Raw genomic sequence first — 25246 nt, 5'->3', positions numbered from 1 at the left:
TCATTTTTAAAAGTGTGGTAATAGGTTAACTAACTGAAATTTAAATAAAAACTTGGGGGAGAAAAGTGGTAATAGTACTACGGTTATGTTCGAAAAGGACTCTTTCCTTTAGAGATACACACTGGAATACTTACGGATAAAATGATATGCATGGGCTTTGCTTTAAGGCAACGAGGTAGGTAGCAGGAGGCAGTAATAGGTGGAGTTACAGATAAAATAGAGGTGGCTATTAGTTGATTATTACAACTAATAAGAATACTCTAGTTAGGGGGGCACCTGGGTGGCTCAGTCGGTTAAGCGTCTGACTTCGGCTCAGGTCATGATCTCGCGGTCTGTGAGTTCGAGCCCCGCGTTGGACTCTGTGCCGACAGCTCAGAGCCTGGAGCCTGCTTCCGATTCTGTGTTTCCCTCTCTCTCTGTCCCTTCCCCACTCGTGCTCTGTCTCTCTCTCTCTCAAAAATAAATAAACATTAAAAAAAAATTTTTTTAAATAAAAAATATAAAAAGAATAATTAGGGCTTCACGTATTTTTATATTTTTCTGTAGATTTGAAATTTGCCACAATACAGTAAAAAGTTTTACAGATCATATGTCAGTTTGAAGGAAACTTTTCTCATATGACCGTAAGATAATGAAAACGGAATGAAAATTTGTAAAATTTTACTGGAAGCTAGATTCCTTAAAAATTCTCAGTGTTGTGGGGGAGGAGGAGCTAAGTCAAAGGAGCGTGTGACTCCTTATTTCCGGGTCATGAGTTTGAGCTCCGTGTTGGCTGTAGAGATTACAAAAACAAACAAACAAAAAAAACCCCAAAAAACTTAATAAAAAGGTAAAATGCACATTACCTGGTCACGGCAAACACTTTGTATAATACACTAGAGCTTTCAGGTGGAGCTGGCAGTTGATATTTGCAAGAAAGAGTGTCACATTCCCAGGCGAAGATGGAATTATCTTTAAAACAGCTGAGGATGGTATTACTTAATGGTAAAAAGAAAACCTAAAGAAGGAGAAAAACAATTACTGTTCACATAATGATCATATAGCCCACAGCCCTCTTTAAATTTAAAATTATCCAAGTTGGGGCGCCTGGGTGGCTCAGTCAGTTGAGCGTCCGACTTCGGCTCAGGTCACGATCTCGCGGTCCGTGAGTTCGAGCCCCGCGTCGGGCTCTGGGCTGACGGCTCAGAGCCCGGAGCCTGTTTCGGATTCTGTGTCTCCCTCTCTCTCTGACCCTCCCTCATTCATGCTCTGTCTCTCTCTGTCTCAAAAATAAATAAACGTTAAAAAAAAATTAAAGAAAAAAAAATTATCCAAGTTGTCGGGGCTTCTGGGTGGCTCAGTCAGTTGAACATCCGACTCTTGAATTCTGTTCAGTTCGTAATCCCAGGGTTGTGGGACCGAGCCCCGTGTCTGGCTCCACACTGAGTGTGGAGCCTGCTTAAGATTCTCTCTCCCTCTCTCTCTCTCTCTCTCTCTCTCCCTCTTTCCCTCCTGCATGCTCTCTCTCTGTGTAAAAATAAGATAAAATAAAGTAATACAAGTAGTCAATTTTTCTCTTAAAAAGTTACTTTTTCTTGGGGTGCCTGGGTGGCTCAGTTGGTTAAGCGTCTGACTTCAACTCAGGTCATGATCTCACCATTCATGAGTTCGAGCCCCACACAGTGCTTTCAGTGCAGAGCCCACTTTGGATCCTCTGTCCCGCCTGTCTCTCAAAAATAAATAAACATTAAAAAAATTGTTTTTAAGATTCTTTTTTTAGTGTTTATTTATTTTTGAGAGAGAGAGTGAGAGAGCGAGTAAGCAGGGGAGGGGTGGATAGAGACAGAGACATAGAACCCAAAGTGGGCTCCTGGCTCTAAGCTGTCAGCACAGAGCCCAACACAGGGTTCGAACCCATGAGCTATGAGATCATGACCTGGGCCGAAGTTGGGCACTCATCCGATTGAGCCACCCAGGTGACCCTAAAAAAAAAAAAAAAAAAAGCTTAGAAAAAAAAAGTTACTTTTCCTTAAACTGGAAAAAAAATACATTTACAACATATGATGGGATAATACTGATATCTCATATACTATCATAAACTAAAAGGAAAAGTTTCTTAAATAAAAAATAGGGGACTAAAATAACTAGGCAATTCATAAAATACTAAGTAAAAACTTTAAAACATTTAACCTTACAAAAGATTGAAATGAAAACAATGATAGCATTTTATGAGTATCAAATTTACTATAAAAATAACACACATATACATGCACACAAACTACATATGCTAACATATGTATTCTATTTACAAACTATATACTAATAGAAACGCAATGAAATACTGGCTACTCATAAATGCTAAAAATACTAAATGTTGCTGAGAGTATAGGAAACAGGCACTGTTATACATGGCTGCTGGTAATAAAAACCGGTTACAGATATTGTACCACACATTTCAACAGCCTTGAAAATACACATCACTCCTAAACTAGTCAGTCGGCTTCTAAAAGTTAATCCTTTGGAAAAAAAATCAGCAAAGTGCTTTGAGATAAACGTACATAAATGTTTGTTGAGCATTATTTATAAAAGTAAAAAGTTGAAAACAAAAACATGGTATTTTATTCATGACTATTTAATGGACAATTGAGACTGAACTTAATAGCAAATTTGAAAATACCATTTTTTGCTAGTTTCTATACATAAACACTAAACGATGCTTACTTTTTAAAAAATTTTCTTTACTGTTTATTTATTTTTGAGAAAGAGAGAGACAGAGAGACAGAGAATGAGCAGGAGAGGGAAGAGAGAGATGGAGACACAGAATCCAAAGCAGGCTCCAGGCTCTGAGCTGTCAGAGCCCGACAAGGGGCTTGAACTCATGAATGATGAGATCATGACCGAAGCTGAAGTCAGACACCCAACGGACTGAGCCACCCAGGTGCCCCAACACTGCTTAATTTTGATAATATAAAATTTTAGTTAAAATTCACCATTTTCTCATAAGACTTTCAATGGCCTCTAATAAAATTTTGTGTCATTTGTGTAAAGCACGCAAAGGGAGGGAGGGAGGGAGGGAAGGAAGGAAAAGAAAGAAGAAAATGGAAGAAACCAATACCCTAAGAACAAAATATTCCTGCCCATCTTCTCAAAATACATCTCCTCAAATAGCCTGAGAGATTTCCCATGGTTTAATCCTTAGCTACATCTCTAGCTCTTTATTCTTTCATTCCCATCTAGAATAGACTTAACTACATCCAAGCTTATTGTAATACTTTGTATTTGAACATAGGATTTGTTCTTCTGTTGGACAGGAACAGGGATTCACCGAGAAGGCAGAACCCCCTGGACAATCTGTAGTCTCTATTCTGACCCCTGATTTGTCACACACCTTCAGAATTTACTAGTGTCAGAAGGAGGCCTATTTTCTCTTGAAATGCTATATTCTTCGGGGAGGAAGTGCTCAACGTTTTTAACACTGGATTGGAGCGTCTCTTGAGTATTTACAATCAGGATATGGCTGTCATCACAATAGTGAGAGGGAGCAGGCCAAAAAGGTCCAGGGGAAAAGCAGGATCAACGTCACATCAACTGTGGCTGTTTCCAGTGTTACAAAAATAACAAATCAATAAGGCACCTATATGAAATACTACTGCAACTTTCCATGTAATTTATGTTTTCACCCAAGCTATTATATATACAGAGTTAAGAAATGATTCTAATAGTTAATGATATTACTATAAAAATTTCAGGGAATGGAAACCTGTTATTTTTATAACAATAGTTGAAGGCTGTTATCATGAACTGTTCTGTCTGATATACATATAATAGTATCTTTTTTCAAAAATAAATAGTGATAAAAAAACACAGCCCTTACACACATACATACATAGTGCACTATGGGACATACTGGTTAATTGAAACAATCTACTCAGTGTTAATGCTAATAAGACACAATAAAAAATGCTAATTTGATTGCTGCCCTTGCCTGATTCAACCCTCACTTTTGTCCTTGGCCCACTTTATCAAAGACAATCACTGGTACATCATTCGCCAACAGATTCAGGAAGATTTATAACCAGAAGTTCTTACTGAAAGCATGTGCAGTGAATACCCTGTGGTCTGTAATGAAGGCTGAGACGCTGTTTCAAAACCAATGTGGAAAAAAGTAACTTAAGATTTTTATTATAATTAGCAATATTTTTCTAGAAAAGTAATAAAGTTTATTCCTTCTGGGAGAAGCAAAAGCTTTAAAGTTAATGAGCACCAACTGCTATTTTAGGGGAAGAGCTGTGATAGATTATTGCCTACATGATTATTCATTACTAGATTTGTGATTTTAATTGCCAGATTTTAATGATTATAAAATTGTTCCTAATGAATCATGTCATTATTTAGATAGTGTCATGTCTTGACAATCATAAAAAGCTTAGAAAACACTTCAAAAGCACTAGCAAAACATACTTTTTGGAGAGTTGGGTATCAGGGCGGGGCTGCAGTTTTCCTTGTAAAATAGGAAAATCCAGGCTTTCCAACTCACTTTTGAATTAAAAAAATTTTTTTAATGTTTATTTATTTTTGAGAGAGAGAGAGAGTGCGAGTGGCAGGGCGGGGGTGGGGGTGGGGGGCGATGAACAGAGAGAGAGGGAGACACAGAATCCAAAGCGGGCTCTGGGCTCCAAGCTGTCAGCACAGAGCCCAACGTGGGGCTCGAACCCACATCCAACTCACTTTTGAGAGGCCTGTGAGCTCTTTTGAAAGTTCAGGATGGTAAATGAGAGCAAATGTACAATTAAGTCAAATGCACAATTGAGGAAAAATCTAGCAAGCGCCAACTGTGCACAAAAAGTGAATTAAGTTTGGCAAACATTCTTTGTCAAATGTTTTCTTACATTTGACATCCTTGACATTTCTTACATCCATCAGAACACCTTCTCTGACATATACTGAACCACAGTAATCAGAAATCCTAGGATTTATTCAAAAATCCCCAACTAAATATTTAATTTAAATATTCTACCTCAAACATCAACAAAATAATCAAAATCTACTAATAGGAAGAGGTATGGCTGGCTTACCTGAGAGGCAGTATGGTATCCTGGAATGACTTTGGGGTAAGACGGGCCTACAGTCAAACCACGCGTCTTTGGTAAGCTATGTGACCCAGGGCACATTACTTCATGTTTCTGAACTTCCGATTCCCCATTTGCAAAATGAGAATGATATCTCCTTTTAGAATTACTTAAGTTTAAAAATAACTAAATAAAGTGTGAGGTACACAGTGAATACTCAACAATGGGTTATCTATTGTTATTGGCATTAATTACTGCTACTAAAGATGTTGGAATGACAGGTTCTGTCTATCTATCTATTTACTTATTTATTTATTTTGAAGTTTATTTACTTATTTTGAGAGACAGAGAGAGCTAGCGGGGGAGGGGCAGAGAGAGAGAGAGAAAGGCAGAGAGAATCCCAAGTGGGCTCTGTACTGACAGCAGAGGTTCGAACCCACGAACCGTTAGGTCATGACCCAAACCGAAACCAAGAGTTGGACGCTCAACTGATGGAGCCACCTGGGTGCCCCAGAATGACAGGTTCTTTAAAAACATTTTGAAATCAAAGGTCCACAGTTATTTATCTGAAACCCTTGGTGCCAGATATGTTCCAGAATTCAGAATTACTTCCACTTTAAGAAAGGTAATATGATGCGTATTTCGTAACATTACGTGTGGAACCCCTGGGTGACCTGGGGCAGTACTCCATACTCAAACATATTAATATTTCAGCCTCATGTCAGTTCGGTTCAGATTTTGCTGCCAAATGAATTTAGGCAAGATCGGATTTGGCCGCCAAGTAAGTTATTTAAAAACTTTGGGGTTTCCGAATTGCTGATGAGGTATCGTTCATCCATTTCATGTAGTTCGAAAGAAATACAACACAGTTACCTTGCGGCTTTTTAAACAGGCATCTGACTGGACTGAGATAATCCCGTAACAGAACCAGATAACGGGTAAGAATAACAGACAACAGAAAGGCAGCAGCTGCAGCTGACTTGTACTGTGCTCCGTGTGCACCATCCCCCTCCCTCCTGAAGCCAACACTAAGGCGAATGCTGCTACTGTTTGCATCCTACTCGTAAGGTTAGTGGCTCGGCTCATTGGAAATGTTGAACGTGAATCTAGTCAAGCCTTTAGCTTACAAGAAATACAAATGAGAGAATAAGTTAAATGAAATAATGAAGAAGAGTGAAAACAAATCTAGAATTTGGGGCATTTTCCAGGACAGCTGTCCTGGTTGCTCTCAAAATAAATAAATGAGAGGTGTCTGGGTGGCTCAGTCGGTTGAGCATCCGACTTCGGCTCAGGTCATGATCTCACGGTCCAGGGGTTCAAGCACCGCATCAGGCTCTGTGTGGACTGCTCAGAGCCTGAAGCCTGCTTGGGATTCAGTGTCTCCCTCTCTCTCTGCCCCTCCCCAACTTGCACTCTGTCTCCATCTCTCAAAAATAAATAAACGTTAAAATAAATAAATAAATAAATCGGGGCACCTGGGTGGCTCAGTCGGTTAAGCATCTGACTTCGGCTCAGGTCATGACTTCGCAGTTGGGGAGTTCGAGCCCTGTGTCGGGCTCTGTGCTGACAGCTTGGAGCGTGGAGCATGCTTTGAATTCTGTGCCTCCCACTCTCTCTGCCCCTCCTCCTCCCCTGCTCATGCTGTTTCTCTCTCCTTCAAAAATAAATAAACATGAAAAAAAATTTTTAAACAAATAAATAATAATAATGTCACAGGACAAAAATGGCAGAAGGCTATTTTAGATTAAAAAGAGCCATCATAGGGGTGCCTGGGTGGCTCAGTCAGTTGAGTGTCCAATTCCTGATTTCAGCTTGGGTCATGATCTCACAGTTCGCAGGTTCAAGCCTTGAGTCGGGCTCTGCATGACAGCTCGGAGCCTGCTTGGGACTCTCTATCTCCTCTCTCTGCCCTGCTCACATGCTCTTCTCTCTCTCTCTCAAAGACAAATAAACATTAAGGAAAAAAAAGGGCCATCATAAAATGAAACTCACAGCATCATTTGTCACCATGTATCACCAAAAAAAAAGGCCACAAAAGTTCTACTTATTTATTTACTTTTGAGAGAGGGAGAGCACACATGCACTCCTAAGACAATCTTAAGCAGGCTCCACGCCCAGCACAGAGCCTGACGCGGGGCTTGGTCTTATGACCGTGAGATCATGACCTGAGCCGAAATCAAGAGTTGGAAGCTTAACTGACTGAACCACCCAGGCACCCCAAAAGTTGTTCTATTTGAAATACAGAATCAGAAACTGGAATAAATACATAGACTTAGTAAACACTTGGTAAGAATAAAACTTTTACTTTTTTTTTTTCTTAATTTATTTACTTATTTTGAGAGTGAGTGAAAGAGCAGGGGAGAGACAGAAAGAGAGAGAGAGAGAAAGAGAGAGAAAGAGAGAATGAATCCCAAGCAGGTTCTGCACTGTCAGCACAGAGCCTGATGTGGGGCTCGAACTCACAAACCATGAGATCATGACCTGAACGGAAACCAAGAGTAGACACGAGCCACCCGCTTAACCAGCTGAGCCACCCGGGTGCCCCTAAAAGTTTTACTTTAAGATTAGCTTACAACTACTTCCTGTTTTCAACAGAATAAGCCAGGAGTGGCAACAATCGGGCCCTCCTTCGGTTCTTGTTTTGGACCTAAGAATGTTTCTTTTTTACCTTTTTAAAATTATTTCACCGTAGACAGTCATGTAAATATATACATAATATCTTCAATTTTGCTCTTGGTCTGCAGAATCAAAAATATTTACTATCTGGTCCTTTGAGAAAACGTTTGCAGGTAACATATAGACTATAATGTCCTATTATTTTAGAACAATACTTACATGCATACTGCATAGTATACACATGTTTTCTAAATCTTATTCTCCTATCACTAACTTTTGGAGTCCTATCTTTTAAACTAAAATATCTAAATGACAATGCAAGGTTAGAATTGGCAACTATCCAGCATCTACTAGTTTTAACTTCATGGTAAAAAGAACAGATGGTTTTTGTGTCGTTTCATAAGTGTTTCCATTGTGGGTTCAATTCCAAGGCACTCTTCTTTAGAATTTAAAATTCAAGTTAAGCACTAAAGCAATTAAACAAGAAAAGACCTACTAAGATATTTGGCCTAAATCCCTGATGAATAAGCTGGCTACAACTTTTATCTTTTTTTAATTATTAAAGGCAATCTAAAGAACTCTGACATGTCCAGGGAGACTACAAAATAAATTTCTGGTTGACATGCCCTGCTAGCTGCTCATGTTAATGACCAAGAAATTAAAAGCAATATTGCACATATAATATAACCTAAGGCAATCACATAGGAGACTCAGACAATCTTGAAAATAGTATTTAGCTAATCACATGGGGGAAAAAAAATTAAGCCATAAAAGCAAAAGAATTGGATATTCTTTTAAAAAGTGATTTATGCATAGAAAGGAATACTGATCAACAATAAAAAGGAATGGGGCACCTGGGTGGCTCAGTCGGTTGAGCGTCCAACTCTTGATTTCAGCTCAAGTCATGATCTCACGGTTCGTGGGATTGAGCCCTACATTGGGCTCTGAGCTGACAGCTTAGAGCCTGCTTGGAAATTCTCTCTCTCCCTCTCTCTGCACCTGCCCTGCATGTGCTCTGCCCTCTCTCCCCAAATAAATAAATACACTAAAAATAAATAAGTAAATAAACAGGAATGAACTGCTGGTACATACAACAACATGGGTGAATCTCAAAATCATGCTGAAGAAGAAAAGCTTCATGCATACCAACAGTGACTAGTTGTATTTATTTGAAATTTTATTTTATTATTTTTTAGAGAGAGAGAGAGAGCATGAGCAGGGAAGAGGAACAGAGGGAGACAGAGAGAATCTCAAGCAGGCTCCACGCTCAGCATGGAGACTGATGGCAGGGCTTGATCCCACAACCCTGGGGGTCATGACCTGAGCAGAAATCAAGAGTTGGACGCTCAACTGAGTCATCCAGGTGCCCCTTATTTGAAATTTTAGAACAGACAAAACTAATCTACGGTAAAAAAAAACATTAGAATAGTGCTTACCCGGGAAGGGATATATGGGAACTTTCTGGGATGATGGTAATAATAGGATTGCACGGTTACAAAGGTATATGTATTTGACAAAACTTAACAAATGAATACAAACATCTGTGCATTTCATTATATGTAAGTTTCACATCAACAGATACTGAGCCATAGTCAATTAAATTCAGTCTTAAGTATTTACAGGCAAATACATTAATGTGTGCAATTCACTTTAAAATGAAAAGCAAGAAAAGAATGAACAGTGGGACAGAAAGATGGATAGAACCTTAATACGGTGTTATAACAACATAATAACGTAATAACAAAAGTACAGTACAGGATAGTATAGGAACATGTTAACAGTAGAATCTACATGGTGTTCGTACATGTATTCACTGTGAAATTCTTACAAATCTGCTCCATGTTTGAACTTTTTGAAAAACAAAAACCCAGTAAGTTAGAAATTGTAGCCACAAACAACATCTTTCATCGCATGGGCCACTCTGCTTCACTTGTTGCTGAGTTATAAGAACACGGCTATGTGGGACAAAGTAAATCGTTACTCTCACATCATCTATAAATCCTGCTAACCGAGAAACGAGTCAGAGAAGCACAACAGACCAAGATGTGCCCCGCACTCACTGACCTTCTGTATTCCCACAGACTGTAGAATATTCAGCTTTCTTTTTCTCTGAAAGGTGTCCAAGTCCCACAGCTGTGCCGTATCAGAAGAAGTAGTGATGGCATATCTCCCTGATGCGTGCACAGAGATCGAAAATACTGATGATTCGTGTCCTCTCATCCAGCTAACTAGCTCCTTGGTAACTGTGGTAAAAAGTAAAAGAGTCATATAGGGAAAACACTATCCAAGGACTGATTCAACTGATAGCTAGGTATTTATACGAGACACCTTCGTTAACATCTACAACAATGGAAGCTGGCCAGTTGGTAAAATGCACAATGGAACAGGTTAGTTACGCGAATGTCATGGACATGTGAGGAGACGAGGCCAAATGAAAAAGAGTTTAAGAACAGCTTTAGATGTGGTGGTAGGGAGTTTGGGCTTTCTCTTGTAATAGTTTTACATAGAAGAGTATCATATCTGTTGTGTATTTCAGAGAGAGCACTCTGAAGATACATGAGGGATACAGTGGAAAGAAGGAAGAGACTAGACAACTAATTTATCTGTTGCTATAATAATCCGAGGAGGCGATAAGGAAGGTCTAAAATACAAATGTGGCAATGGAGAAAGGAAGAAAGTCAGGAGTTATGAAGGAGAAATTCAAAGGGCTTTGTGATCAACTAGATGTATTGAAATAAAAGACGAGTTAAGACTTCAACGGTGCTAATTTAGTTATATGACTAGATGGTGATACTATTAGCTGATTTAAGAAACACATATGGAGAAACAGATTTAGCAGTGTGGGAAGAAGAGATCATGAATTTGATTTTTAAAATGGATCCTGAGGTGCGTGTGTACATATGAGAGAAGCATAGAAAACAGCCCAGCAGAGAAAACACCAAAAACTTCATTACAATTATCACTGGGTCATAGGATTATAAGTGATTTTTATGTTCTCTTTTACATTTTCCTGTGTTTCCAGGTTTGCTGTGGTGAACATGTTTTACTTTTATGAACAGAATTTTTTCTTTCAGAAAGATGAAACTGAGGAGAATAATCAGAAAGCAAGATGTAAATCTGGGAAGCATTAAGACACAAAGTAGGTCAAAACCGAAAACAGAGGAACAGAGGAACGGAGAAACCCTTGGGGAGAGAGTAGTAGTTTCCAAACACCGGTCTGAAGTCTGGCATTAGTTAATGATCGATTTTTCATTGGTCTTCAGTGAAATGAGAAAAATAAGGACAATGACATGAGTTTTTCATAAAGCTAAACTGAGAGTACTACCTTTTAATCTAGCTTCTATCCTTCTAAGTTTCTTTATGTTAAAAACAATCTCTTGTTTTATGAAATGAAGTTCTATCGTTTTTTCCTATGTCGGTAAAATTAAAAGTTGACAACCCATGTGGGTTGTTGTTCCTCTACTTTCTTTTTAATTGGGTAAAAACTCCCTAAGTCTAGGGACCACTGAAAGAACACAGGAAAGACTACTGAGAAGCAGTCAGAATGGTAGGAGGAAAACCAAGAGAGGGAAGAGTATGAAAACCAGGGTCTTAATGTAAAGCAAAGTGTTAAATGCTACTGAGGGGTAGGGTGAAAAGTATAAAGAGAGCTTAAACAAACAGAGGTTACTGGGGCACCTGGGTGGCTCAGTCAGGTAAGCGTCCAACTCTTGGTTTTGGCTCAGGTCACGATCCCAGGGTCGTGGGATCGAGCCCTATGTCAGGCTCTTTGCTGAGTGTGGAGCCTGCTTGGGATTCTTTCTCTTCCTCTTTTTCTGCCCCTTTCCCACTCGTGCACGCACACACTCTCCCCCTCTCTCAAAATAAATAAAACATTTAAACAATCAGAGATTACTAATGGCCTTAGAGAAGTCTCAACAGCATGGAGTGGGGACAGCAAAAATCAGAATCCACCAATGGGTGCCGTGAAGAAGCAAGATTTAGCAGTGAAGAGGGAGGTAGCTGGGGAGGTGGAGAAAACATCTTAAAGAAGGGGCTTCATTGGTAGGGGTGGGGGGTTCAATAGAACAGATTGTAAACAGATGGAACTAAGAGAGAGGAAGAGAATGGGTGGAATCCAAGGGAAGCAATCACAGATGAGTATAAACATTTGGTTTTTTTAGAACTTCTGTGACAGTAGTGTTTTTTTAACACCAAAAATTGGAGACAGTTTAAAGGCCACTGACAGGTAACAGGTTTAATAATTATGGTGCTGCAAACATCTATAGAGTAGAATATTCTGTACTGATTTTAAAATTCTGTATGAATATTTTTAATGAAGTAAAGGAAATGACTCCACACGACAATATAGATAGGATCATATATTTGTTAGAACGGAAAAGAGGCATATGCAGAGAAAACAGACTAGAAAGATAAGTCCCTGCTGTACAAACACAGACTGTGTCTGGGCATCACTGAAGGACGGCTGGTTTGTCTTCGTACGTGCACAGTGAGAGTGTAGTAGTGATTAAGAGCAGGGACCCTGGAGCTTGGCTTCCAGGTTAGGAATTCTGGCTCCACTGCTTAGAAGCCGTGAGAGACCTTGGTTAAGTTACTTCTGTGCCTCAGCTTCCTCATCTGTAAATGGAGTTAACAATATCGATGTCTGTGGGTTTTATGATGATTAAAATTAACATGTATAAAGTCATAGAACAGTACCTGGCAAAGAGTAAACACTATGTAAGTGTTAACTATCACTGTTATTACTATTGTTACTACTATCTTCTAAAATATTCTATCAACTACTTTATTTACTTTTTTAATGTTTATTTATTTTTGAGAGAGAGAGCATGAGTCGGGGAGGGGCAGAGATAAGGGAGTACAAAGGATACAAAGAGGGCTCTGTGCTGACAGTAAAGAGCCCGATCCGGAACTCGAACTCCCGAACCGCAAGATCATGACCTGAGCCCAAGTTGGACACTCAACCGAGCCACCCAGGTGTCCTTCTATCAAGAAAAAAACAATACAGTTGAGATATCTTTTCTCTTAATAAGAGGTTCAGTTTACAGAACTCTAAATGTTCTAAAAATACACAATGTAGTATAAAACACATAGGTTATATTAAGAAAGTTATTATTCTTGTACCTACATAGTAAGGAATTGGGGCTTCAAAGAGAGGTATGGCCTTTGTCTAGGTTCCTGGGAGACAATCTATAAACCCCTAAAATTTCCCCAGTGATAGGGTGTCTCTGTTATTCATGGCAGGTCCCTCAGACAACACCTGATGGCTTATCTAAGAAGAGAACCTCAGAGACTGGGCTGGCCACACGGGAAAGATCAATCATGTGAGTGATTAGAAGGTTAGGGCGTTCAGCCACGTGATACCCGCCCAACCTCCAGAGAGAGGAGGAAGGCTGGAAATTTGAGTTCAAACAGGTGGGCAATAACCCAATCAGTCATAAATCTGTGTAACGGAGCCTCAATAAAAGTCCTGGACATCGGGGCGCCTGGGTGGCGCAGTCGGTTAGGCGTCCGACTTCAGCCAGGTCACGATCTCGCGGTCTGTGAGTTCGAGCCCCGCGTCAGGCTCTGGGCTGATGGCTCGGAGCCTGGAGCCTGTTTCCGATTCTGTGTCTCCCTCTCTCTCTGCCCCTCCCCCGTTCATGCTCTGTCTCTCTCTGTCCCAAAAATAAATAAAAAACGTTGAAAAAAAAATTAAAAAAAAAAAAAAAAAAAAGTCCTGGACATCAAAGCTTAAGTATATGTTTGGTTTGGCAATACTCAGTGTGGAGGGCCACATATTGATGCTGGGAGGGGCCTATGTCCCTAGGGATAACTGCAGCTTCTCCTTTGCGAGCCTCCCACTTTCTACCCTGTGTGTCCTACCTTTGGCTGGTTCTAATTTATATCCTTCCGCTGCATTAAACTATTATCATAAGTGGAGTGTGTTCCTGAGTTCTGTTGAGTCATTCTAGTGAATATCAAACCCAAAGGTAGCTGTGGGGAACCCTGAATTTGTAGCCAGCTGATCTGACGTGAGGGTGGTCCCGGGACCCCCAAACTTGTTGCTAATGTCTGAAGTGAGTGTTGTCTTGTGGGGACTACCCCCTCAGATGATACAGATTGGCAAATTCCTTGCAGTGCTTCAGTCTAAATTCTACTCATATTCAGAAGATAAACAGGAGGATTTCTTACCTGAATCGAAACATTTAATAGAGTAATCAGCTAACGCCACAAGGAACTCAGACTTCCTACGGAGATTAAAGGCCAGAGCTGTGCAAGCTTGTGCCGTTCGCTGAACAAGATTAAACCTATTAAGAGATTACTGCATTAGTATCAGAAATTCCTCCAACAATCATAAATTTTACGCTGGAGGAGTCCTTAGAGATGAAGAAAATGAAATGCAGAAAAATGAATGCCCATTGTGGTAGGCCAAAAATAGATTATGAAGAGTACTGTATGCATGTAAAGGAATCTGGATTTTAGTTACCAGGTTTTAAGCATAGCAGAATTATGACGAGACATGTCTTTTAGGGAGAGGATTCTGGCAGCAATGGCAAATGGATAGAGGGACAAGAAGAGACCATGAAGAAAGTTACTAAGGAGGCGCCTGGGTGGCTCAGTCGGTTGAACGTTGGACTCTTGGTTTCAGACTGTGATCTCACAGTTCGTGAGTTCAAGCCCCAACTGACAGTGTGCAGCCTGCTCGGGATTGTCTCTCCCTCTCTCTGCCCCTCTTGCATACTCTCTCTCTCTCTCCAAATAAAGAAATAAACTTTACAATAGAATAAAATAAAAACAAAAAAGAAGGAAGCCACTACAGAGCATCTCAATCAGAGTTACGGGTATAAATGGAAAGGACAAACAGGACAAGTGTCAGGAGTTAAGCGGGAGAGAGGCTTGGTGATGCAGCAAACATGAGGTGAAGAGGGAGGAATCAGGAATTCCTCACGTGCAAAATGAGGGTGAGAAAAGAGATCTCATAAGCTTGTTGTGATGATTAAGTGAGAGAATATGTTGATCGAATGAAATAACATATGCTAAGTGCTTAGCAGAGTACTTGGCACATAGCTAGAGTTTAATTTACTAAAAAAATCAAGTTTTCAAGATTGGGCAAAAGAGGGACAAGTCTGGGGGCAGGAAATAGGCCTGGTTTTAAATATGTCGAGTTTAAGGCCTTTGCAAAACATTTAGAGGTGTGCTGTCCAAGAAATGTAATGCAGGCCATTTAGGTGTAACTTAGAATGTTCTAGGAGCCACAGTGAAAAAGGTGGAAAAAGGTAAAGTTAATCTTCATAACATATTTTATTTAATTAATATACAATTATCATTTCAACATTTAATCAATAAAAATTATTGAGACATTTTACGTTATTTTTTTCATGCTAACAACACATCTCAATTTGAACTGGCCAATTTTCTTTTATTTTTTTAATGTTTATTTAGTTATTTTGAGAGAGAGAGAGAGAGACAGGGGTGAGGGGCAGAGAAAGAGAGGGGGAGAGAGAATTACAAGCAGGCTCCCTGATGTCCGCGCAGAGCCTGACACAGGGCTCGATCTCACGAACTGTGAGATGGTGAATTGAGCCTAAATCAAGAGTCGGACGCTTAACTGACCGAGCCACCCAGGTGCCCCCGGAGTAGCCAACTCTCAAGGGCTCCAGAGCTCGACGCAGCTCGTGGCTCCTGCACGTGACAGCCTAATATAGAAGACATCCAGCAGGTAGTAGAAGCAGATCTGGGTCAGCAGTATTTGCACAGCAGCTGAAAGCTTAGGCTTGCGGCTGATGAGATTACAAATGAGAATGTGGGGAACATGGAAGGGAGCAGCCCAAGGACAGATGCCTGAGCAGCACAATTAAGGGGTAGGCACTGGCAGAAGAGTCAGCAAAACACGGGGAAAAACGATCAGACGAGTAGAAAAATCAGGAAAGAGCTGTACCTTGAAGCAAAAGAAAAAAAATTCCAGGGAGGAGGGGAAAATGAATATTTAGTAGGATGAGAGGGGCACCTGGCTGGTGACTCTTGATCTCAGGGTCATGAGTTTGAGCCCCATGCTGGGTGTAGAAATTACTTAAAAATAAAGTCTTAAAAAAAAAAAAAAGCACATAGTATGATGAAAATTGAAAAGAGACCAGTAGATTAGGCAAGTAAGATTTCTGAGGGAACCCCACATAGTGGGTGTTAGAATCAGACAAGCCTGATTTCAAGTCTCAGTTCTGCCAGTTAACCTCTCTGCTTTACAGACGGAGAGAAAAGGGACAGTGAACAAAATAAAAGAGAGGAACACTCATGGTGCAAAGTCTCAGGGGCGGCTATAGAAGATCAAGATTAGCACTGGAAGAAATTAGGATCACTTATTTTTATGAATAACCTGACAAAGAGATATGGATGGTTATATATCTGAGGCTGCTCTGGGGAGGAGGAAAGGAAGCTTAAAAGTGTCTGTCTTCTAGTGAGTAGGAGGCCACGGAGTTAAGTAAGAGTGGGGTCAAACACAAGGAGACAAGGAAGCAGGCAAAGGTTTGGAATGCTGGAGGAGAGTGGGAGAAGTAATAACTATTGATGAGCAAATGAAATGAAAGCATCATTAACGTTGAAGTCCATTATTCTGTAACGGAATCAATCAACAGTGATTTTTGTTTTCTTTAACAGTGGGAGCAAAGAAGAGTCAGTTGTATTGATTTAAGATTGAGGATTGGCAGGGTAGGTAGGTTAGGCAAGAGTAAAGGGTGAGAGAATTGTGACTGTTACTTTTTTGGTAAAGAGCAGAAACAATGATTAACAGATTTCTACCTAATAAATCACAGATAAATTAATTATATAAGACCTCTTCCTGGGGCGCCTGGGTGGCGCAGTCGGTTAAGCGTCCGACTTCAGCCAGGTCACGATCTCGCGGTCCGTGAGTTCGAGCCCCGCGTCGGGCTCTGGGCTGATGGCTCGGAGCCTGGAGCCTGTTTCCGATTCTGTGTCTCCCTCTCTCTCTGCCCCTCCCCCATTCATGCTCTGTCTCTCTCTGTCCCAAAAAATAAATTAAAAACGTTGAAAAAAAAATTTAAAAAAAAAAAAAAAAAAAAAAAGACCTCTTCCTTTCCTGAACAATTTGAGAGTAAGTTACCATGATCATGTTTCCTACAAACAAGGAAATTCTCCCATATAATCACAATACAACTGTACGAAAATTACATTTATATGTTACCACCACCCAATCCTCAGACCCCATTCAATTTTGCCAGCTGTCCCCAGTAATGTCCTTAACGGCAAAAGGATCAGTCCAGATTCATGCCTTTACTTGTCATGTCTCTAGTCTCTCCCAGACTGGAACAATCTTCTGGTCTTTCTATAACTTTCATGACCTTGACCCTTGGGAAGATTATAGGCCATCTTGTTACACACTCCCTTAATTTAGCTTTGTCTGACTCCACTGATTAGATGCAGGTTCCACTTCTTTGGCAGGAATACCAGAGAAGTGAGACTGTTTTTTCCCTGCGCCCCATCAGTGATTGGTCCCTCCACTCATTGACTTTAATCATTTGATACTAGTGTGGTGTTTGCCAGACTTCTTCAGTGTAAAATTAATCTTTTTCTCCTCTATAATTAGTAAGCATTTTGTGGGGAGGTGCTTTGTGACTATGTGAATATCCCTTCTCATGAAACGGTTTATTGATTACAGCATGAATTTATAGATTTCTATTTTACTCAATGGGTTATGACCCATTACTATCATTTTTTATTTTGATACTCAAAGTGTCTCCAATATGGAAAGAAGGAGCTCTTTTAAGCTGACATTTATATCTTTTTGATACTTTTTCTTTAAATAATTCCTTCTTTCTGGCTACATAACGTTCCAGGCTCGCCTTGTACTTTCCCTGCCTCCATCCTGAAACTGGCCATTTCTGCAAGGATCCAATTACTTTGAGCAGAATGTGATATTTAGAAAACAAATGGGCACTGGGTACATTCATTGCTACCAGGGTGCTGTTGCTCCCAGGTCCTATGAGCAGGCAAAGCTAGGAAAGAGCTATAATCCATTCACTCTTGGGGTGCTGAGTGGCTCAGTCAGTTAAGCATCTGACTCTTGATTTTGGCTCAGGTCATGATCTCATGGTCCTGGGATCAAGCCCCTCATCCGGCTCCATGCTCAGCATGAATTCTCTCTCTCTCTCGCTCTATAGGCCCCTCTCCCATCTCTCAAAAAACATATTAAAGAAATAATAATAATTCAGGGGCGCCTGGGTGGCTCAGTCAGTTAAGCGTCCAATTCTTACTTTTGTCTCTGGTCACAATCTCACAGTTTGTGAGCTCAAGTCCCAGGTCGGGTTCTGTGCTGACAGCATGGAGCCTGCTTGGGATTCTCTCTCTCCTCTCTATGCCCCTCCCTCACACACATCCCTCCCCTCAAAAAAAGAAAATTCGTTCACTCTCTCATATACATTTCTATTTATTTCTATGTCTATATATTCAAAACCAGCAGTACAGACAGATACATCCCATATCAATCCAGTGCCACGGCGTTCATTCTAGTTTTCTACTTTTCCATATTTGTAACTCCCCTTTCCGATTGTTAGAAACCTGGCCCCGTTATCCTCAACGTATTTACTCACTCCGTCAAAGCCCTCTGCCTTGCCCGTGATTGCCCCATCCCCCATGCAGGTACCTTCTGATTCTGGCCAGGCAGACAGGCCTCCCTCCCACCTACCCCCCTTGCAGGGATGACTCCCTCGATCAATCCCACCTAACTGGTTCTGTACTAAATTGTTCAGCAAAGGAAGAGGAGGCGGAAGAGTGAGGAACAATTCTTTAAAACTGCTACGTGTGTAAACTGTGACAATAACGTACAAAGTAAAGTTCTTTCTAAATTGCCTGATAAAGTACCAGATGTTGATAAGTTAGCAACAGTAAATTTTTAAACTTAAGGAAAAACACGCTACTAGAGATACTGTTCCAACCGGAACTTTAATTCTCTAAAAAAATCTAAACATATTTCCCATGCCTTCCCACTTTCTCCTGTCAGCACTTGTGACAGTGTTTTACAAGTTACCTGAAATACAGTCAGAACTTAATGAATCTTGCTGAATGAATAATTAATAGCAGGTACTAAAACTGGCAGTGAATAACTTGTTAAATAAAGTATATATCAAAAGTATCTGCTCACCTGTTTCCATACAAGTCAAAAACATAGATATTTCCTTGATGGTCCCCGGCAATTAAGCAATCACCTGAGCTATCAAAAGCCACGTTCAAAAATCGCAAGACTTTGGGAAGGTAATCAGAAGAGCTGTGAATGATGTTCACTATAATTCTGTCAAAAACAAACAGACATTTAATTCTATGTCAAGCATTACTTGTTACTATGAAAAATACGGGTTTTATAATATACTTCACTGACTTTGAAGTTTCCTGCCTACCCGCTCTTCCCTCTCCTCCCGCTGCCCTCCTAGAAGCAATCCGACAGTGATTTCTAAAAGCAGTTCAGAAAGTTATTTGTTATCAAAATGGCTGCTGTTCATATATTCATCAAGTACTTGGAAACTCACTATGTGTCAGACATTGAACAAGTCGGGACCTAAAAGTAGTTGATGGACATGGGCCCTGCCCTCATGGAGCTTTTGGTTTAGAAGTAAAAAAATTTCAGGGGCGCCTGGGTGGCTCAGTCAGTTCAGCGTTCGACTGCGGTTCAGGTCATGATCTCACGGTTCACGGGTTCAAACTCTGTGCTGACAGCTCACAGCCTGGAGCCTGCTTCAGATTTTGTGTCTCCCTCTCCCTCTACCCTTCCCCTGCTTGTGCTCTGTCTCTCTGCCTCTGAAAAATGAATAAATGTTAAATTAAAAAAATTTTTTTAGGGGCACCTGGGTGGCTCAGTCGGTTAAGCAGCCGACTTCAGCTCAGGTCACGATCTCTCGGTCCGTGAGTTTGAGTCCTGCGTCGGGCTCTGTGCTGACAGCTCGGAGCCTGGAGCCTGTTTCGGATTCTGTGTCTCCCTCTCTCTGGCCCTCCCCCGTTCATGCTCTGTGTCTCTCTGTCTCAAAAATAAATAAACATTTAAAAAAATTAAAAAAAAATTTTTTTTAAATAAGCACACTTATGAAGATTCATAAATCGTGATTAACTGACAGACAATAACAAGATATAAGACAATGTATTTTTGATTAAATAGTCAATTGTTACATTAAGCAATAAACACATGTAATGCAATCATGTAATTAGCGAAAAGTAGTTTCATATAAATCACAAGCTACCACATGTAAGAAAAATTTCAATATCTTAAAGATAATGAGATTGTTTCTGTAATATAAAGTGAAGTGTTCCAAAGTGAATTAAGCATAAATGAGTTTTATTTTCAGCTATATTTGTTTATTTTTGAGACAGAGAGAGATAGAACATGAACGGGGGAGGGTCAGAGAGAGAGGGAGACACTCAGGGGCACTCCTCCATCTGTGTGCTTCCTTGTAAAATCTAATTTTAGCAAGAATCCTGCTCAGTCCATTTAATTAGAACCCCTGGGCGTGCCTGGGTGGCTTAGTCAGTTAAGCGACCAACTTCAGCTCAGGTCACGATCTCACGGTTTGTTGAGTTCGAGCCCTGCGTCGGGCTCTGTGCTGACAGCTCAGAGCCTGGAGCCTGCTTTACATTCTGTGTCTCCCTCTCTCTCTCTGCCCCTCTCCCACTTGTATTCTCTGTCAAAAATAAATAAAATGTAAAAAAAAAAAAAAAAATTAGAACCCCTGACCCTTTGGGGTGCTTGGGTGGTTCAGTCGTTGAGCGTCTGACTGGATTTCAGCCCAGGTCACAATCTTGTGGTTCATGGATTTGAGCACATCAGGCTCTGTGCTGACAGTGCAGAGCATGCTTGGGATTCTCTCTCCCCCTCTCTCTGCCCCTTCCCTGCTTACATTCTCTCTTAAAATAAAATAAAATAACCCCTGACCCTCAAAACCTGATCATCCTTGATAACTGATCAATCTGATCACCCTGGCCTATCTTCATCAAGAATCTCCTTAGAGGCTGGTTTAGGCAGAAACCCATTATCCTAGATATTTCATCTTAGTAATTTTCTACCCACTGACTCCCACCCTGCTCCTTGGCTGTACATTCTCACTTGCCCAGGCTGTATTCAGAGCTGAGACCATTTCTATACTGAGGTCTCCTCTCTTCTATTGCAATAGTTCCTGAATAAAATCTGTTTTTACCACTTTAACTACTGTCCAGATTTGGTTTTCCTTTGACATCCCCCAAGGGGAGAGGGGGAGAATAAATGTGTAATAACATAAAAATGTTCCCCAGCAATTAAAATCAGACAGAGCCAACGACTTTTCCCTCCACTCTTTTTTCTGTAACATTTTATTATGGGTTGGGATCACAAAATTACAGGATCATTGTTCAAAATAAGGAAGGTAAAGAAAAACACTAATAAATAAATAAATCTGATTATAACCCTACCACCTAGATATAATCATAATTAATAGCAACATTCTGCCCTTTTGGTTTTTCATATAACTCAAGCATTTATTTTGGAACAACTGCCTTTCAATTGCTCATAGGTTGCCTGACAGGTTCTCAGTCCTTAAACATAATTAAAAAATCAAATATTTACCAAACACCAAGATGCTTGAGATACTATTTTAAAGTCTTTATAACGCGCTAAGACAACCCTGTCTGGTAGGCATTATTAGCTTCACTTAAAGTCTTGGTGATTAACCTGCCCAAGGTCACCGAGTTAGTAAATGGACATTTACTTCAACTAAAGTCCATCTGACTCCACGCGATAACAATGAGCTTTAATGAACAAAAAGAAAGCTACATTTTCATGGAAGCAGCAAATAACATTTGCATAAAACTTGTTTCTTTTCTGTTTTTGAATCTTGCATGTATATCCAGATATTTTTTTAACAGCAAGAAATAGAATTACTGTGGGCTGGCGATAACTTTCAGACCATTTAGAAAATATCAGAAGAAGGGGAGTATTTATACAAACTCCAAGTTTGGAAATGAAAATCCCTGCTGAAGAATCCCTACTCTAAACAAAAATTTTTATTCAACGGAGTTGATGGGAAAGCAGCATTGCTAGGAGGCTGACAGCAATCGGAAACCAAACAAGCAGCCAGTGGGACGTCCAGCACCAGGCTTTGAGCAAACATAGCTGGCACTTAGTCTGTTGATTTGCTGAGGAGCAACCAAAGGGTCGACAGCAAAGTTACTAGAACAAGAAACATGAATCCAAGTGATGCGGTAAAGGCTATGAAATTCTGGGAAATTAAAAGCAATAAGATCAATCTGTGTGCCACCATTGGAACCAAGATGGCACCACTTGGGGCAAAGGTTTCCATTAAAGTCACACCGGAGTGGCTAAGACTCAAACAGTTTAAGTATCTGGGACCAAAATGAAAAGAAAAGCTGAGGAGGGAGGGAAAAACAGGCAGAGCACAGAGGATTTTTAGGGCAGTGAAAATACTTTCTGTGATTCTATAATGGTAGAGACAGGTCCTTGTACAGTTGCCCAAACACATAGAAATACAACACCAGGAGTGAGTCCTAGCATAAACTGTGGCCTTTGGGTGATAATGATGTGTCAACCTAGGTTCATCCACTGCAACATATATACGTCTCTGATGGGGGATATGGATAATGGGGGAGAGACTATGCATGTGTGAGTGCAGAGGGTACATGGGAAATCTCTGTCCCTTCCTCTCAATCTGGCTGTGAACCTAAAACTGTCCTAAGAAAATGAAAGTCTATTAAAAAACAAACAAAAACCCAGCAGCAGGGCTGGCCGTACTAGGAGGCCACCTTGCACTGGTAGTTTGTAATCCCCTGTCGTCCCTGCCATACACACTAACGTGTAAGCTCCAGAACACCGGAAGTTTGTTTTGTTCCCATGCCGTCCCCCAGAGCTTCCAAGCTTGGGAGAGAGTTGGTGCTCAACAAATAGCTGATGGATGCATGCCTGTCTGAATACATACAATGATACAAGATGGGTAACTTGGGGCACTTGGAAGGGGTCGAAGTGCACTGTTCCCCTTCCCCTGCATCATTCCTCGTGAGTTCTTTTCCAGCTGCAATAGTTAACAAATATTTACTGAGCATCTACTGCGCGCTGGGAATGCTACAGGGCTATTATGGTAATTAGGCAGAGTCCTGGCACAAAGTCTCGCCCACATCACCAACCACCTGCCTCCTGCCCCCACGCTAATCCTGTCCAGACCCCCGCCCCCAGGACCGGGAAGAGATCTCTGACGAGACCTCGGCTTCCGGGGCACAGCGAGACTCAGGCTACCAGCCTTTCAAACAGATCACCCAGGCCAGGGATCTGGGGCAGGGTCAGAGGCAGAACCCGCCCTTCTACCCGGCGCCATACACCCCTTCCCAAGACCATCCCCAACAGCTCCTCCAACGCCTCTCCAAGGACGCGGTCCCGCCCCTCGCGGCCTCCAGGCCCCTCCGCAGCCCATCGCCTTTACCCGTCCCGAGCGGCCGGGGAGGGCTTGCGGTGCCACAACTTGCCGCTCTCCTTGTTGCCCAGGTCTGTGCTCTGCATGGCGAAGCCCCCCGCGGCCACCGCCGCCCGCCCGATACACAACCAACCCGGCGCCTTCCCAGCAGGCCCCGCGCTCCCGGCCCGGGAAATTTGAGCTCGGGCCCTGGCGTCCTGGATCCCCGCCACCCGACCAACCGAGCGCTAAACACCGCCCTTTTTATTCCCAGCCAATATGGAGGCGCGTTTCCTCCCAACTCCGCCCAAGCGACCCCTGCCGCTCTGGACGATGGAACCGGCCAACGACCTTCTCTTAGATTCCGCCCCTTTTAGAGGTTCACCCCACCAGCCCCGGGGCCCAAAGCCTTCTGGGAATTGTAGTTTTCTGCGTGTGGAACCGGGGTATCAGCGATCGGCTTGAGAACTCTGCACTCCGAGGCCGCCGTGGGGTTTTACGCTCCCGGTGGAAGCAATAAAAATGGTTTTCTCCTGTGGTCTGTACATTCCTTTCTACACTGCGTTTAGGGATTAAGGGGTTGTAGAGACAACTAAAGAGAAGGACCCAAATACATTGAGACTTGAAGTGTTTCTTTTATAGAGTGTTCCTTTGAAAAGAACCTCTATAGGGTGCGTTCTTGGCCTTTTCACCATCGTCGTGATTAGTTTTTCAATTCCGTAATCTAACAAGGTGCACCAGTGTCATGGAATCTAGCCCACCAGTCACGGACCAGAAAAGCGATGTCATCAACAATCAGCTGCATTGACGCCAGAGTTCTTTTTTGTAAAAACTCAGCACTTCTGGGGCGCCTGGGTGGCTCAGTCGGTTAAGCGGCCGACTTCGGCTCAGGTCATGATCTCACAGTTCGTGAGTTCGAGCCCCGCGTCGGGCTCTGGGCTGACAGCTCAGAGACCGGAGCCTGCTTCAGATTCTGTGTCTCCCTCTCTCTCTGACCCTCCCTCATTCATGCTCTGTCTCTCTCTGTCTCAAAAATAAATAAACATAAAAAAAAACAACAACTCAGCCCTTCTATCTGCCTGCAAGGTATCAAGCATTCTTCTAAGTGCTCGTTTAATCCTCATAGCAAACCTACAATGCTGGTAGTACTATTCCCATTTTTTTGTGCTCTGTGAGTTAATGTATTGTTTTTCTGAGGCTGCAGTAATAAATTACCACAAATTGGTTTAAAAAAAAAAAAAAAGGTACTCTCTCATGGTTCTGGAGGCCACAGTCAGAAATCAAGGTGTAGGCAGAGCACTGAATCCAGCGGATCCAGGGAAGATTCCATTCCCCGCCTTTTCCAGCTACTGGTTTCCTTGACTTGGGACCACATCGTTCCATTTCATCCCTCCATTCTCTGCCTCCATTTTCACATTGCCTTATCTTTTCCCCCTCAGTCTCCAATCTCTCTTGCTTTTCTCTTATAAGAACACCTGTCATTGGATTTAGGGCCCACCCAGATAATCCAGGATGATTTCCTCATTCCAAGATCCTTAATTTTACCTACAGAGACTGTTTTCCCAAATAAGGTAACATTCACATTTTCTGGGGATTAGGTCATGGATATGTGTTTTGGGGGCCCACTGTTCAAACCTACTACAGGTAGGTGCTTCTTGTATCTCTGTTTTGCAGACGCGGAAATTGAGTTCATAGGAGAGCCAGGATTAGATTTTTAGTCTTTTCATTCTTGGTCCCCATGTTCTTCTACAACAGAAAAATAAATTTTTACAAAATTATATGACCATCATATTTGAAAAGCTCAAACTTTACCAGAAAAGCAAAACTCTCACAAAAATTTTCCAATGCAGATTTTAAAACTTTTTGTGTTGTTACCAAGGGGTGGCTCTGAGAGACCACACAACTTAAAAAAAATTTTTTTGTTAATGTTTATTTATTTTTGATAGACACACACACACACACACACACACACACACAGCATGAGTTGGGGAGGGGCAGACAGAGACAGAGACACAGAATCCAAAGCAGGCTCCAGGCTCTGAGCTGTCAGCACAGAGCCTGACTCAGGGCTTGAACTCACAAACCATGAGATCATGACCTGAGCTGACGTGGGATGCTTAAGTGACTGAGCCACCCACGTGCCCTAAGACCATACAACTTTTAATAACCTTT

General features: G+C 41.5%; 1 protein-coding gene and 1 long non-coding RNA gene across 9 annotated transcripts in view; both read right to left on the bottom strand.

The window, feature by feature from the left end:
- The window catches only part of TBC1D31 (TBC1 domain family member 31), a 97626-nt gene that overhangs the window by 52126 nt on the left and 20254 nt on the right, over positions 1 to 25246 (bottom strand). For 2 of the 8 annotated variants that reach the window (XM_058698981.1, XM_058698980.1), the window contains exons 1-5: positions 23105 to 23439; positions 18799 to 18945; positions 13839 to 13954; positions 9729 to 9907; positions 846 to 997 (exon numbers count right to left, since the gene is read on the bottom strand). In XM_058698981.1, the coding sequence (XP_058554964.1) occupies positions 846 to 997; positions 9729 to 9907; positions 13839 to 13954; positions 18799 to 18945; positions 23105 to 23181 (671 nt within the window). In that variant the 5' untranslated portion in view covers positions 23182 to 23439. Of the gene's footprint in view, positions 1 to 845; positions 998 to 9728; positions 9908 to 13838; positions 13955 to 18798; positions 18946 to 23104; positions 23447 to 25246 lie in introns of those variants that run through there. The other 6 variants (XM_058698982.1, XM_058698983.1, XM_058698977.1 and 3 more) reach the window with 5 other exon arrangements.
- LOC131494566 (uncharacterized) lies at positions 15105 to 18792 on the bottom strand. The gene is made up of 2 exons (XR_009253456.1): positions 16727 to 18792; positions 15105 to 16473 (listed from the first exon to the last, which is right to left on the bottom strand). It is a non-coding gene; the product is annotated as an uncharacterized LOC131494566 (long non-coding RNA).

This window comes from Neofelis nebulosa, chromosome 14, assembly GCF_028018385.1.
Source record: "Neofelis nebulosa isolate mNeoNeb1 chromosome 14, mNeoNeb1.pri, whole genome shotgun sequence".
NCBI classification, from domain to species: Eukaryota; Metazoa; Chordata; class Mammalia; order Carnivora; family Felidae; genus Neofelis; species Neofelis nebulosa.
The sequence above is the reverse complement of the archived record's forward strand: the minus strand, read 5'-3'. Positions and strand labels throughout refer to the sequence as shown.